The 16,111-nt window shown below is 43.4% G+C and overlaps 1 protein-coding gene across 5 annotated transcripts in view; it reads left to right on the top strand.

Moving 5' to 3' along the window:
* The window catches only part of LOC143144250 (uncharacterized), an 84,054-nt gene that overhangs the window by 65,488 nt on the left and 2,455 nt on the right, over window positions 1–16,111 (top strand). For 4 of the 5 annotated variants that reach the window (XM_076306490.1, XM_076306492.1, XM_076306489.1 and 1 more), the window contains 3 exons: window positions 4,333–4,589; window positions 7,515–7,841; window positions 15,085–15,714. In XM_076306490.1, the coding sequence (XP_076162605.1) occupies window positions 4,353–4,589; window positions 7,515–7,841; window positions 15,085–15,714 (1,194 nt within the window). In that variant the 5' untranslated portion in view covers window positions 4,333–4,352. The remainder of the gene's footprint in view (window positions 1–4,332; window positions 4,590–7,514; window positions 7,842–15,084; window positions 15,715–16,111) is intronic. The other variant, XM_076306491.1, reaches the window with a different exon arrangement.

Raw genomic sequence — 16,111 nt, 5'->3', positions numbered from 1 at the left:
CCGATATTTTCCCATGGAATAATACTCCTATTCGTGTACCATCGTAATTGTTTAACCATTGTATAATGTATCACGAATAGGGAGAAAGATTGGGGCAAAAGAAAACGTGACTTAAATGAAAAGGAAACAATAGTTCACGCGATTGAAAAGAAACTTCCCGTCCCTCGACGCGAAACAATCATTTGCGATTCCCTTGCGAGAAGGAATTGATTTGTACAATAATTTTTGAAATGAGAACTCAATCTTTCGGTTGAACGGAAATTTATACGCAAGAGAATTGCATTCTAGAGACACGCGAACACAAGTAAACGAACAATGATATCGCGAGAAAAGTGCGTGCGTCGTGAGTAATACATATTTCGGTTTCAAAGAACGTGTATATATCTACAACGACGCGTCGCAACATTCGCGACGTGAAGTCATTTACCTTTGTCATTTGTAATGAGACTACATGCCAACTGGAAAGTATTTAACTCGAGCAGACCGTAAGGACTAGATCTCATAGAGAAAGTATTCATGAAAGTATCATGAAGGATTTAACGGGACACAGATTTTCTTGTTTCTCTGGCTCTTTATCTCTTTACCGTTTTATTTGAACTCAGATAATTCCATTATCACTGCCTGCTCCCTGAATGCGGTAATACTATTTCACTATTGTTCCAATTTCGATCAGTAAATATCTTCCTATCAAATGTTCAAACAAATTTTGCAAAATAATAATGTCGCTTTTAAATCGACTGAATTCTTTTGATAATTGTCCCTATTTTTACATTTACAATGACCTTAGAAATAATACATTTTCTAAGACACATATTCTGACAAACGAATTTATATCGTATCTCTAGTTTAGAATAATGCAAGACTTCTTGATATAAAACAGAAATGGTAACATTGAATTGGTAAAATTGTTGTTCGCAATATTTGCTTAAAATCATTTTACAGCTACATGTAAATTCTTTTTTTACTGTATAATAAATACATTATTATTATTATAATCATTGAATAAAGAAAGTTCAAAGACTATTATACAAAGAGAGTGCTTGTACTTCACAGTCCATTTAGTAACAAGAATGATAATGAAAACGGATCTGTAGAGACTCTGGGAAGCAATTTTCGCAATAGCGTCTTAATTTCAAAGAGAACATTCAATGAAAATCAAGAAACAACAGAGCTAGTTCGAGTTACTTTAAAGTACCTTGACAAGCTTTCGCTGATATAAATCGTCTACCATCTTTACTACAGACAGTCATTCCATTATCCTTTTGAATCAATAGCTAAATTCTAATCTTCCGATTATATTCTTTCGAAAAGCTTTAAAATTCTACGTATTGGCAAAAAAGTTCATATAAAGTGGTATCCGTCGAACCATCCCAGTAGAGATATTAAAATCTCTTGCGAAACAAACAACCCTCGTACAACTCTAGGTCCCTACAGACACTGATGCATGCATCGATGCATGCACCGATGCATACGTCGATGCGAGCGATGAGTTTAAGTAGACCAGCAGTAAGCTTACAAATGTTGAAATACGATTTTCTATATAAACTAGTTTCAGTTTACAATTTACCGTCAACGGTAAGAGACCTGTTTTAACATATCTGATCTTCCAATTCCGGTATTATTATCGATCATGAGTGATATGTTAATTTTTAGAAATAAATAAATTACAAAAGAAAGTAAGTAAATGGAAAGATGATTAGCAGCGATCGAAATGAACAAAAATATATGTACAGATTGACGTGCTCATTAATGTAGCACAAGTTATAAATCCATCGTTTGCAACGATGTATACATCAGCGTCTGAAAAGACCTTTGCAACTTTTATAAATACAAAACTCTATACAAATATCTGATTAAATTATAATGGATGACAGGTTTAAACAGTCCGTACGTTTCGGTTACTTAAATATACAGAAGATTCGAAAAATTATAAATCGTATCGTTAACTAGAACACGAAACACTATCCGTTGATATCTCATCAAACGCACGAATTACAAAGGCGATCTGAACCGTTAAGTTGAAATTCAAATTCAGATCGAATATCACAAAGTTTCGATGTCAATTGTTGCTCTCTCTCTTTCCCGAAACACGGAGTAAAAATATAGAACCGATGTAGAACGTGCACCAAATACATTGATCGATCCGTAAAATTAGACAAACACTGAATCATACGCGATAGAACACCTGAAAGTATAGACCTAAATATCCAGTTACCTTTAAACTTATCGAAAAGCGATAACAATAAATATTACTCGGTTCGATGAGGAAAACACGAGGGAGAGTGATGAGTATTGCGAGTGCTCGAGATCATTGATACTTTTTTTAAACAGAACTATATACTTTCTGTGTTAAAGAAAAATTGAGGGTCCTGTATTCATAATAATAATTAGAAAAATAATACTTACCGAAAAAATCTACAAAGAGCCTTTTTTCACCAAAAATATCGTACGAAAAATCGTACGACATTAACTTCTAACGCTAAAGTATTCTTAAAAACAAATTTTAACGAGAGATCAAAACCCAGAATAAACTCAAATGATTACTGCATATCAGTGAAGAATCAAATTGACGTTCGATGGTATCCCGTTGAATCGGTTTAGTAATTTCGAAAATGTCATATGAGAATACAGTTGATCGCCAATCGGAATTCGGAGCATTCCCTTTGCGAGATCATACCACAAACACACATCGATCCAACTTGCGAAGCAAATCCACTTTTGGAAACTTCGCTACTGTTTCACTGTCAAAGTTCTCGGTATGTGATACACGAGGCTGACAAAGTAAATACACATTCTTTTACCTAATACCTAACCCAACCTGGCCAGAAATTGAAACTCTTTTTCTCTCTGCCGGTTTCATTCTTTACGAGTAGAGTTTCGAACAAAAAAAAAATATCGTTAGGTTATCCAAGTGTATTAATATTACTTTCGAACATCAATAATCTGTTAACAGAACGACTATTAATATTATTTTCCAATTGTACTATAAAACTACACGTCTGTAACATATTAGTATGCATTTAATAACATATGTTCATGCTTATTCATTATTACATGTTACTTAATCGATACATATTATTACCATAGAATTATTATCAAAGGGCAATGCAAATACATAGAAACAAAGTTCACGATTTAAAAATTTGTAATTCTGGTCTTTCATTTTTTTATATTAAGATTGCAAAGTACCAGTACGTAACAGGTGTAACTGGTTCTGTTGTCAGGGTAGGCTTTTTCAATAACTGAGACGCCAAGTTAACGTATAATCATTTATTAATATCCTTCTTTGAACTTCCGTGAGACACTACGCACATGCCGGTTGTCATAACGTAATTTTCCTCATCACGTTTCTTCGAACCATTCGCTCCGAGGACGCAACCGCACTGCAACTCTTACGCGTGGTAACATTCAAAATTCAGAGTAATTGTAAAATATTTTTTCATCGAAAGACGAAAATGCTGCTACTGTATTTGATCGTTACAAAATACACTCAAAAGCATTTACGTAGATCAGGTTATGAAAATGCTGTTCAATTAGGTGTCTTCGTAACGCGATACCTCGTGAAAATTCTACTTAATTACTGAAACACGAATAACTGCATTCTATGGTGGTATTGCTGCGCCGCAATATTCGAGTCAAAATACCTTACAATAAATTACGACAGTGATAAGCAGCCTGTCAATTCTTCACTCACGGAGGTTGATCGAAATTGTTTGCACGACACATTTCAATCGACTAACATGATTCGACGATATAAATGACACGCTCGATGGAATAGAAGCCTTTGAAAATAAGTAGGACATTTGAAATGATCGACTCGAATCGAACAATATAGCACATTTTCGGAGATAATAAAATTCCAATACACCGACTAGTTTTAAATCAATGAATCGAGTTACCCAAACCTACAGGTTTGCAACATCCTTTACGGAGATTATTGGGTTTTCAATGTTGACCACCCGCGAAGAAAGTTTGTTCGTCGCTACGTTAAAAAATTGCGTACATTAAATACGGCACATATATTTTACCTTTAAAATGGTATAAATTATTCTGAGGTATGAATTTACATACTAGGTTGTTCAATAAGTTTTGTCGTTCGATAAAACTTATCGAACAACCTATTATACCTAACAGTTATCCTAAGGAAATAGCTCCTTCGATTTTCCAACCTCCTTGATTATCCAGACAACCTTTTGCCGCTATTAAATCGTATAATTGAAGAACTATTGTACCGAACGATATAAACTCGACGAGGTTGATTCGAATCCGCGAACCGACAAACTTTAAATATCGAGTACGCCTTTTGACAAACAGTGTCTTGTCTCTTCGCAGAATAGACCATCTGAAACAAAATGAGGAGGCAGTTGACTAGCTCGAGCACAGGAAGCGGAGTTGGCGAGCCACAGATCATCGTCGAGGAGAGTACACTGGGCGAAGAGGAAGCAGAACGACGTAGAAACGACTCACCGCCACGATGCCTGGATCCAGATTCGCCATCCTTGAATCCCCATCTATTGTCCCCGTGGAGGGAAACCAGGAAACACTCTTTGCCGACTCCGCAATGTACATCCGGGATAACCGCGTCTCAGGTACCGTCTTTCTGCGTTATGTAAAAAAAGAATGGCGTTTGCGACCATATCCCGGTTCTCGACAAGTGAAGTTCAGTTCGTTTCAAGTAGCGCGTTACAATCATCATTTTTCGTCGTACGAAGAAACGCATGTTAGAATCCCATTTATTCGGATGAGCACGCGTTTCGATTCGAAGCTTCTATGGTAAAACACCCCCTGTTCTTCAGAGCCGCGTAAAGACGAAGTTCGAATTTAGTATTAAAATTGTTTCGTTCCGCGATTCCACGTACATTATTTGGTATGAAATAATTTAAACGACAGTGGTAGGGACACTGAAAGTTATTGGGACGTGTACCCTAAACATCGAAAGAGTGTCCACAACAACGAGTACCGAAGCGAAGACAGCTATATTTGTAAGAAAAAAATAGAACAAGACTATCACCGGGTTGTTTAAGCGGTGATACTCTTGTGGAGTCTACTAACGAGAGAATCACCGTGTATTTTCGTTCAATGGGCCATGTAACCTCGAGTTTCTCGCATCTCGATACATCCAAGTCTACTCTGAACAATCCTATTGCACCCGATAGCTACGTGATTTCGAGTCACTAGCCATTGCCAGGTAACCATAGGTGCATAATTATATCACAGTCCCATTCAGTCTCTGATTCAACGGTAAACCTATTGCAAACCGAATAGTCTAACCCAGACTTATCTTTGAAAACATTTTTAAAATACGTTGAATGAATGCAAAATAGAGATTCAAATATGGCGCAACATACACAGTTTGTTTCTAAATTGTTGAATCTAGAATAGTTGAAAAGCTTTTTTATATAAGAATTATATGCTACACGACAAATTACACCAAATATTCGCCCTCGATATTTTTGGTAACAGCTGCCACGATTTCTTTTTCCAATTCTCGAAAAACAAATACGCGTAAAACTGTTACAAATTTTGCAGGATTGTTATAAATGCTATACCAGTTTTTCTACATTCAATTGGTACCGTCAGAAGGATTGAAAAATGGATTTCTCGTAAGCTGAACGAAAAACCAGAAGAATCTACGTTGTTTTATCCAATGTTCCATTCATCGGTACTTGGATCGAATATCGATTCGCGACCAGGCATGGATAATCCATTGTACGATAAAAAGCGACCTACTCTATGACTGGCCATTCTCAAACCACCAAACTCTAAATCGAAACTAAATTTACACATCTAAGGCCATGCGTTGATTGCACATCTTCCATTTCAAATAAAGACTATTCGTAAATGTATTAGAAATGTTAGACACTGCTCTTATCCTAAAAAGAGATTAAAGTCATTTATAGAATAGTTTAGAAATTAAATAGTAGGGTTACACACGAGATATAAACTGCTGATGGAAAATAGCTGAGTGGATTGGATGGAAAATAGCTATTGAGTGTGCTGAATTCAACCCTGAAGTTATACCATGTTTTGATGCACTCTGTACAATCGGGGATAACGAGTTTGGATTCGATAACAACGTGCAAAATAACAAGAATGCATCCATATTGTGCGTTTCACTTCGCTCAAAATTTAACGTAATTCCAGTAAGCTCTATTTGTTATAAAAAGTTAATCTGTCGTGACGAACATAATCCAATTAGCAATAATACTTTCAATTGAATGCTACAAAGTCGAGAATTTTCCTTACGTAAAGAAACAGTGTGGCACGGGTGTACGTTTACCATTGATAGTACTTTATATTTGATAGTTATCGTCTGTGTTTTTTTTTTCTCTTTCTTATTTTAATATTACGAATTGTCATTTATGCGACATTTTCCGCAGCAAGTTCAGTACGAAACGTTTAACGCAGAGTGCACAAACAATTAAAACGATCATTTTGTCCGCGTACTCTAGAGAAAGCAAACAGTTCAAGTTGTTCCCTGCAAACAGTTATACGTTTTCTACTTTGCAACTGCGTATCCAGTAACGCGCAAAGTTTCCCTACAGTTACGTTTTCAACTCCGATATGAAAAATGAGACGTTGAGTGAATTTTAAACAACATGAAATTAAAATATAACGATAAGGAAGTAGAGAGTACGGCTAAGAAACGATCTTTTTATTCATAGGGATGGTTATACGGCTCGTATATTCAACTAAGGACTCACTATTCTACATTTACAAGATGAATGTAATAAGATTCCAAGTGAACTTATTAACCGATTGACCGAGTTGGTGGCTCGACATTATATTCCTATTACCGCTATAAAAGACATAGATATAGTAAGAACAGAATATTAACGTCTTAAAGTATTGTTTGATATTTGACTTGTATTATTTTTGCGATTTGATGTAGCTTATGCGAACATTTCGAACGAAACACTGTTCAAAAAGATACGTTTAAGAAGTCTGAGACGATATAGGTTACATAGCCTCGCTACATATAACGGTAAATTACATTTATTTATTTTATGAGAATGGTATAACATTATTCCTACCGTCGAAGAATTAAACGAGTCATCGATATTACCAATGATAATAGCGTTTGACCTACGTTGAAGAAGCACTTTTTACTCGGTTTAGTATCCACTATAGAACTTCAATCAATGAAATTTTTTTCCCCATCACACTTGAGCTATTAAATACTCCTACAAATAACTATACCAATGTTACTCGACCATGTTCCAATCCCATATCAGAAATTCCTTTCGGTTTACCACCATCGAAAGTGTAACGCGAACCACCCTGTACAGAAGCTCGTAATACCACCGTATCTTCGTTAAGAATTTATTAATCACATGGAACAGCTTCTGAAACGAGCGCGATTGAATTTCCAAATACCGTTGCTTAATCCTCGGATGAAACTCGCAACTTCGCATCGACAGGACTTATCCGTCTTACGTCATCCTCATCCCGATTTCATGAAGTTAATTTACCGATTACAAAAGGTCTTATCCGAAACGGTTTCCTATCAACAGGTGAGACGACTGAGCGAACGTGGCGGAGAAGGATCAGGACCGACTCCAAAGGAGGCTGCTTTCCTAGCAACTCTCTCTCAAGCACCAGCTCCTCAGCCAGACGGCCGACGGAATTCCTTTGTGACGATTTCCAAAGTTCCCTCGACACTGTTTGGCCGCGATCGTCGCAAGTCCATCCCCGCTTTCTCGTTAGTGGGTGCGACCAGAATATTACCAGATCGTCGAGACTCGAAATCTGGAATTTCTGGCCCACCGAGCAACAGCGGGAGCACCCATAATCTCCAACTGGACATCATGGACAACATCGCGGAAATAAAAGCAAGGAAGGTGAGAACCGTACGGTATTAAGCATAGTTTGGTAACAGTAGTATTTTTTGAGATAAGTTCCATAATTTGTCCCCGTGGCTACAAATCAACTCGATACTTTACTGAAAACAATATTGTCTCGATGTTAGTTCAGAGGCGATACGTGTCCCGACCGCGTCAGAGTTAACGTATCGTGCTCGTACCTTAAATCGATAGCATCGATCATGTCGATCCTTTCAACCTTCGATCAGAGATGGGTTAATGTGCATAGATCTAATGGAACGTTGTACGGGTTTGTAGAAACGTCTTGAACATTTTTGAGAAACATCTATTTCGAGTAAATTACTTTTATATGTACGTTTACGACGGTTTGAAACGAGGTATGTATTCGAGAAATGCCGTGTGACTATCGACGATACGAAAATTCGTACGTCTTTCGAGGTTTCCACCGAAGTAAGTAAAGAGAAGGTACAAAGAATCGTAGTTTCTTCGTTAGGAATATCCTTCGAAAGATAATTTCCTTTAAAAAAAAAAATATATCGTTGTTCCCTGTAAACAGGAAATCCCTGAAAAATAAAAGAGAACACGAGCATTCGTTGTGTCAGTGCATCAATATCTACCTCCAGTAGTGTAAACGTATTTTCTAAATAATGTTGATAAAACAATTGATAAATATTTCCAAATGTGTGTGTAGAGGCTTGCAGCTGCGGTTTATGGCGGGACCGTGCTTCGAGTTTGTTAGAGAAATTGTCCACATGGCTACGGCACGGGCCTGTCACCGAAGGTCAGTTTATTTGTTGTTCGACTCGAGGCACGGAGCAAGTGATAGCTATTTCCCGTCATAAACCACTGCAGGCACTTAGACAGGGACCCTCCGCATCGCCTGGCACGCGAGGCCCTAGCGCCGTTTGTTGCATCATTCAAGATGCTGGAAAATTTAGCCCAGGCCTGCGGGGGTTTGGACACCCTGTCTACGTCGCGACGCCCCCACCTAAGCCCCATAGCGATGGGCATGTCCTAGATTCGGCGGGACTAGGACCCGTCGTAATTGGTCAAGCATTCGTCGCCACCCACCCTTAATTCAAGGGAGTAGGGCGAACCGAGGCGACGTTTGCACTGACCCGAGAAATCTTAGACTAGTTGCACAGAATACCACCAAGACAATAGAACCAAGGGTCGACGACTAGAGTGTACAGAGTATCGCCAAGGGCTTACAACCAAGGCGTACAGAGTACAGCTAAGAGATCACGGTTAGAGTTTTGGCCTGAACGCACGGATTGACGTGTGAAGCTTCCGGCGTTAGTTCCCACAAAGAACTTGCACTCCTCGAGGGAATTACCAGCAATCCCTCGAGCCTCCACGGAATCTTGGACCTTCGAGGAAGTTCGGCAGCCGACTTGTGCATCCAGTGAGGCGCCGTGTGTGAGGACAACGCTCAACACCCCCCTGGACGTGAGAGCAGCAAGCGGCGGAGACCTCGAAGGCGGCATTACAACCTCCATCGGTCCAGCCTAGTGGACAACGATCAACAACAGTTAGTCCTTCCAACGGGAAGGTGGTCCTTCGAGTCATCTATAGTCGGCACCCATCGTGCAAACACATTCAATGCTCGAAAGATCCTCGAGATCTACCACGAGCAGCTACATTTTGGTCCTTCGAGCCGGATCTGAACCAGCGACCTATGGACCCACGAGCTGGATAATCCAGCTACATTCTGGTGTTGAGCCGGATCATCCAGCAACATCGGCCCTTCAGAGAGGACCAGCCAGAAAGCAGCCACTGTGTCCGTACGAGTCGGACAGTCGGCTGGAATCTACAGTCACGAAGCATTTTGGGCTCCGTGCAACGTGCACGTCGGCTTGTACATCCAGTAAGGCGCTGTGCGTGAGGACAACGCTCACCACCCCCCTGGACGTGAAGGCAGCAAGCGACGGGCATCATCGAGGGTTGCTACACCCAAAACTTGGACCACAGCGACGAGGAGACAACCGAAGGGGGCAGCATCCAGGACGGCATCAGCCCTAGGATCCGGACAGCACGAACAACGAGTATTCTGCAGGACGGTCTACGGAAGCCGCCTGAAGCCGCCAATCCACTCCTCTTGTCCGTGAGTCACTTATTGTTTCAATCTGTGTGTTGATCGTGTAAAGATGGAGTCCGTAAAATCACTTGTTCTCGAACGAAGGCATGTGAAGTCTAGGTTGACCAGTTTCGGAAAGTTTGTCGAGTCAGCAGATGTTCGCGAAAATTTAGCCGTTTTCGAAAAACGCGTTCAGTCGAATCAGTGCCTTCTCGAGAAATTTGAGTCTATACAATCGCAGATAGACACGTCCTTAATGGACACCCCGCAAGCGGAAGCACAGATAGACGAGCGCGAGCAGTTTGAGGAGAAATACTACAGTATTATGGTCGCCGCCGAAAAACGAATAATAGAGGTTCGCGGTCAAGCGGCGCCTAGCACGGCGTCGGCCACCTCCGACAGACAGGTACCGTCCGATCCTCATCCGGCGGCGCAGTTACCTGTCGTACAATTGCCAATCTTTACCGGAGATTGTGGGCAATGGATTCGGTTTCGGGACACCTTTCTCTCCTTAGTCCACAGTTCGGACAAGTTGTCTGCTATTGACCGTTTCAACTACCTGACGACTTCGTTATCGGGTGCTGCGGCACGAACAATTGAATCATTTAGCGTGTCAGCAGCCAATTATGAATTAGCTTGGGCGCGGCTTAGGGAAAAATACGACGACCCTAGGCTATTAGTGAACCATCATATTCAGTCCCTCCTAGAGATCGAACCGACTAGGCGACAGGATGGTAAATCACTCAGTGAGTTCGCGGATAGGGCAGTTAACAACATGCGTGCTCTCGGGTCACTGTTGGAGCCCGCGAGCCACCTTGATGCTGTTGTTAATGCGGCACTCGCGAAAAGGTTAGATGTAGATTCCCGTGATGAATGGGAGAGGCGAGCCATGGGTTCGAAGACGCTGCCCACGTTTCACGAGTTCGTCGGATTCATTGAGCAACGATCTCAATACCTTCTTCGTAGGGATGCGAGCAACGTTCCAAGTTCCTTACCGAGCGCGAAGACAGTAATTAGGAAATCGCGTGAAGTAGTGGATAGAACGTTCTCCCCAGTGTCGCACGTCGCTAGCAAGGATAGAAAATGCGTAGTGTGCACTGGTGATCATTTCTTGAACGATTGTTTAAGGTGGAAAGCCATGCCCGTTTCTGAACGGCATGCAGTAGCAAAACAGGCGCGAGTGTGTTACAACTGTTTGGCTCCCGGTCATGGAGTCAAAACGTGCACACGAAGAACGTGCCTAAAGTGTGATAAGAAGCACCACACCTTATTACATAAGGAGGAGTCGGATCCCGAGGAACGCGAGGTAGAATCGGATCCTCCCACCGTGTCATTTCACAGCTCAAGCGCGGCACAACCCAGGACCCAGTACACCGTCCTTTCCACGGCGGTCGTCGTCGTCATAGGGAAAGGAGGGAACAGGTACAAATGTCGCGCTTTGTTAGATTCGGGTTCGCAAGCAAATTTCGTGAGTAGGGAATTTTGTGAGCGGGCCGGCCTGCCGTGTCAGGCATTCGAATATATGGTAGGCGCGTTGGGGCGCGTCAAAGGCACCGTCCGGTCTACTACCCAGGTAAAGATGGAATCCAGTAGTAGAAACTTCAAGGCAAACCTGGAGTGCTTAGTAATAAAATCAATCACGGATAGGCTACCCAACATGCCGTTGGAAAAGGCAAACATTCCCACACCCGACGGAATAAAGCCCGCTGACCCAGAGTTCGGAGTCCCGGGGAACGTAGATCTACTTATAGGCGCCGGCCTATTCTGGGAGCTCCTGTGTGTCGGACAGATAAGGGTGGGAACCAGCCACCTTCTGTGGCAAAAGACACGACTCGGGTGGGTACTAGGTGGGAGCCTACAGTGGCCCGTTTCGAAAGGTAAAGTCAAGCTTGCTTCCGGATTGCACGCAAGCACCACTGCGAAATTAGAGGCAGCGGTTTCGCGTTCCGGGAAGGTAAAGAAGTTCGACAACGGCGGGCGCGTGAGCGACAGTGGTCGCACCGAGAAACGTTTTAAGGGGAACGCGACGCGCAATAGAAACGGCCGGTTCGTGGCCGCGATACCACGCAATAAACGAATCGAGGAACTCGGTGGGTCTCGCGCTCAGGCAGAACGACGATTTGTGAATCTGCAAAGGCGAACCGTTTCCGAGATGAGATACGGGAAATCTCTGCGTTGCGTGTCCTGCGGCGTGTGCCGCCTCCCAGCCTGGGCGCCGAGTTGCGCGGGTCCTCCGACGTTTCGGAACAGGCATACGGAGCGGCCATCTGCCCGCGTTCGGGAACGCAACAAAGACGTGGGCCTCTCGAATGGTATGCGCGAGGTCGCGGATAACTCTTCTAAAAACAATTAGCTTGTTGATTCGACGCGAGCCTGTGCGACTGTTGCCCGGATGGTAACAGACCCTCGCGTCCCCCACAGAAAAACACTGGCTTACATTCGTTAGACGCGCAACTCAAAGGGTTGCGCGATTGTGTCACGTGCTTCAAGGGCAAATCCCAGCAGCGAACAGTCTCAAATGGGGATTCGGCCTGCCGCACGGGTGACTCCGGTTCGTGTTTTCGCTACCTGCGGTGTAGGCGATGCCGGACCCTTTCTGGTCATTGACCGCGGACGTTTCCGCACCTCGAGAAAGGCCTACCTGTGCCTATTTATTGCTGCCAAGGCGACGCACCTGGGTTTTATTGTTGACGTCTCGCGCGCATAAGGACTGGGCAACCACAGACTGACCGTCGAGGAATTATACACGATTCTCACGCAGGTTGAAGCATATCTTAACCCCATCCTTTATCACCCGAGCCGTCGGACTTGCATCCTTTTGACTCCCGGGCACTTCTTGAGTGGAGAGGCACTGACGGCGTTGGCCGAGGTTGATATGACGCGTGTTCGGCCTAATCGGTTAAATAGATTTCAGCTGTTGCAGCAAGGCTCCGCCATCTTTGGAAGCGATGGCAGCAGGAATATTTAAATGGACTACAGCAGCGACAGAAATGGCGGCTTGGAACACGCAGTCACCCGAGGGTCGGGACGAGGGTTCCCGATCAAGGAAGACAACCTGCCTCCAAGGAAGTGAACTCTGAGGCGCAGCTCGGAGCTGCAACCCGGTCAGGATGGCGTCACGCGAGTGGTCTCTCCTCGGACGGCCAGTGGATCATTGACGAGACCACTCACGAGGATTTGCGTGCTGCCTAGGGCGCAGGAAGAAGAGACTTCTGTCGCAGTCAAGTGAAGAAGAGACTTCTGTCGCAGTCAAGTGAAGAAGAGACTTCTGTCGCAGTCAAGTGAAGAAGAGACTTCTGTCGCAGTCAAGTGAAGAAGAGACTTCAGTCGCAGTCAAGCGAAGAAGAGCATGCGCAGTCAATTGATCGCGATGCGTGTGTTTAAAAACTGTATTTTAGTCGTTTAGCAACAATAACCAATAGGCGATATAGCATAAGTCGCATTAGGTTACTTTGATTTAGTTGAACTCGAGTAGTTCAAGGTGGGCGGTATGTAGAGGCTTGCAGCTGCGGTTTATGGCGGGACCGTGCTTCGAGTTTGTTAGAGAAATTGTCCACATGGCTACGGCACGGGCCTGTCACCGAAGGTCAGTTTATTTGTTGTTCGACTCGAGGCACGGAGCAAGTGATAGCTATTTCCCGTCATAAACCACTGCAGGCACTTAGACAGGGACCCTCCGCATCGCCTGGCACGCGAGGCCCTAGCGCCGTTTGTTGCATCATTCAAGATGCTGGAAAATTTAGCCCAGGCCTGCGGGGGTTTGGACACCCTGTCTACGTCGCGACGCCCCCACCTAAGCCCCATAGCGATGGGCATGTCCTAGATTCGGCGGGACTAGGACCCGTCGTAATTGGTCAAGCATTCGTCGCCACCCACCCTTAATTCAAGGGAGTAGGGCGAACCGAGGCGACGTTTGCACTGACCCGAGAAATCTTAGACTAGTTGCACAGAATACCACCAAGACAATAGAACCAAGGGTCGACGACTAGAGTGTACAGAGTATCGCCAAGGGCTTACAACCAAGGCGTACAGAGTACAGCTAAGAGATCACGGTTAGAGTTTTGGCCTGAACGCACGGATTGACGTGTGAAGCTTCCGGCGTTAGTTCCCACAAAGAACTTGCACTCCTCGAGGGAATTACCAGCAATCCCTCGAGCCTCCACGGAATCTTGGACCTTCGAGGAAGTTCGGCAGCCGACTTGTGCATCCAGTGAGGCGCCGTGTGTGAGGACAACGCTCAACACCCCCCTGGACGTGAGAGCAGCAAGCGGCGGAGACCTCGAAGGCGGCATTACAACCTCCATCGGTCCAGCCTAGTGGACAACGATCAACAACAGTTAGTCCTTCCAACGGGAAGGTGGTCCTTCGAGTCATCTATAGTCGGCACCCATCGTGCAAACACATTCAATGCTCGAAAGATCCTCGAGATCTACCACGAGCAGCTACAGTGTGTACACCGTTATAATATTTAATAAAATGTCTTCTAACCCAGAATGTGTTCGTCTTTGTGTATTTTACCCTGTATTATCGCTTTCGGTGCCGTGAATGCATAAATGATCAGTCGATGAATGAATTGTGTGCGATGAACGCCAATCGACATTCGGCGAATATAGTTAAATACGTAAATGCGACCACTAGACTCTTTTACACGGAACATGGTACCATAATCAGCACCGAAGGGCTCGAAATCTTCTAATAATAAATATCGTGTGTTATATTTTCATAAGTACGCTAAACGAGAAAAGATACCAGTAATAAAATTTACCTAAGTTTTAAGAGAACTGACCACTATCTGTTTTGTGTTAATTGGAAGAGTCTTGTAAGTGTTAAGATCTGCCTCGAAGCGTCTACATTGCCTGCGTCTTTGAACAATTGTACATGAAAACCGTGCAACAAATTCGATTGGACGATTGTAAGAAATAATAAACGAAAGAATAACTCATCGATATTTACCACCGGTTCCAGTACAACTGCATTGCACACAATCCGTGGAATTTTTTCTCGACATCGGAGCAGATCGTTTCTCCCATGAATTTTCCAACGAATCGTAACCTTTTGTGTATACATATATTTTTCACAATCGATGTACCGTTACTATATTCCGGTGTTCGTAAACGATAAATACAAAAGACACGAATAATTCAATTTGAAAGAAGAATCTGACCGAATAAAATGTTATTTCAGGTGCGCCTAAAGATGTACAAGACTTCGACCGAGCAGGTGTGCGAGATTCAACCTTTAGAGGGTAACAGCTCCTCTCAGCGTTATACGCAGTATCAGAAGACATCTCTGCAAAGACGAGCCTCGGAAATACCAAAAGCGGTAGGCGCTTCTATTTCCGGAGCAGCAGGGATCGTCTGCTCCAACACCGACCTAATATCAATCCTGAGCTCGTTAGCGTCCTCCGCGACAGAAATCAACCGATGCGGCGAGGAAGCTTCGACATCGCGGGAGGAGACCAAATCCAGTTGGTCTGGCAAAACAGCCGAGCAAAAACGAAGTCGGCTGAAGAGCTTTCGTTCGAACAGCTTCGACGTCTCGATCCTTCACGGAGCCAAAAGCAAACTGGTTGGATCGTCAAAAGCAGCCGCTTCTTCTATCACGCCGCCGTCGAACTGGTTCACGAAGAGGCATCAACCTATGTCGAAGAAACAGAAACCGGAGGATTTAATATCGGCAAGCTTGAACTTTAAACTTAACAAATTGAAGGTTGTAAAAGCGGTTAAGGAAACCATTGGTAAAACATCGCCTATTAGCGACATCAGACACAAAGTCGTTTGGGACGACACGAGTGGCACGAAAGTAGATGCTCAGGTCAGTGGACGACACTCCATTCTCTATTCGAGTCTTTTTTTCCGTTCACCGGTTTATCGAATGGAATTTATTCGGGTCGTTAAAATGTAAAGGAATCATCGATACGAAACGAAGTATCGGATGAGAAAAGGGAACAATTTATAAGATCGTGTAACTCTCGACACGTTTGATTTGTAGTAATTTTTGTAACCGAATAACGTGGAAGCAGTTTATCAGGCCATCCTGTAAGTCTCATTGGTACATACTCAAGATGTGTGATTTAAGTATACCGTTCTCGCAAGCTTTCCATCCCCGTTTTCGTGAAATTCTTCGAACTTGCGACATCTGTTTTTAGAAATTTCCTATTACCGCAATTACTGATCGATATTCTTAAATAATACATCAGCGCGATAGAAAC

The sequence above is a fragment of the Ptiloglossa arizonensis genome, chromosome 3 (assembly GCF_051014685.1).
Source record: "Ptiloglossa arizonensis isolate GNS036 chromosome 3, iyPtiAriz1_principal, whole genome shotgun sequence".
NCBI classification, from domain to species: Eukaryota; Metazoa; Arthropoda; class Insecta; order Hymenoptera; family Colletidae; genus Ptiloglossa; species Ptiloglossa arizonensis.
Note: the sequence above shows the minus strand (reverse complement) of the source record. Positions and strands in the feature narration are given on the sequence as shown.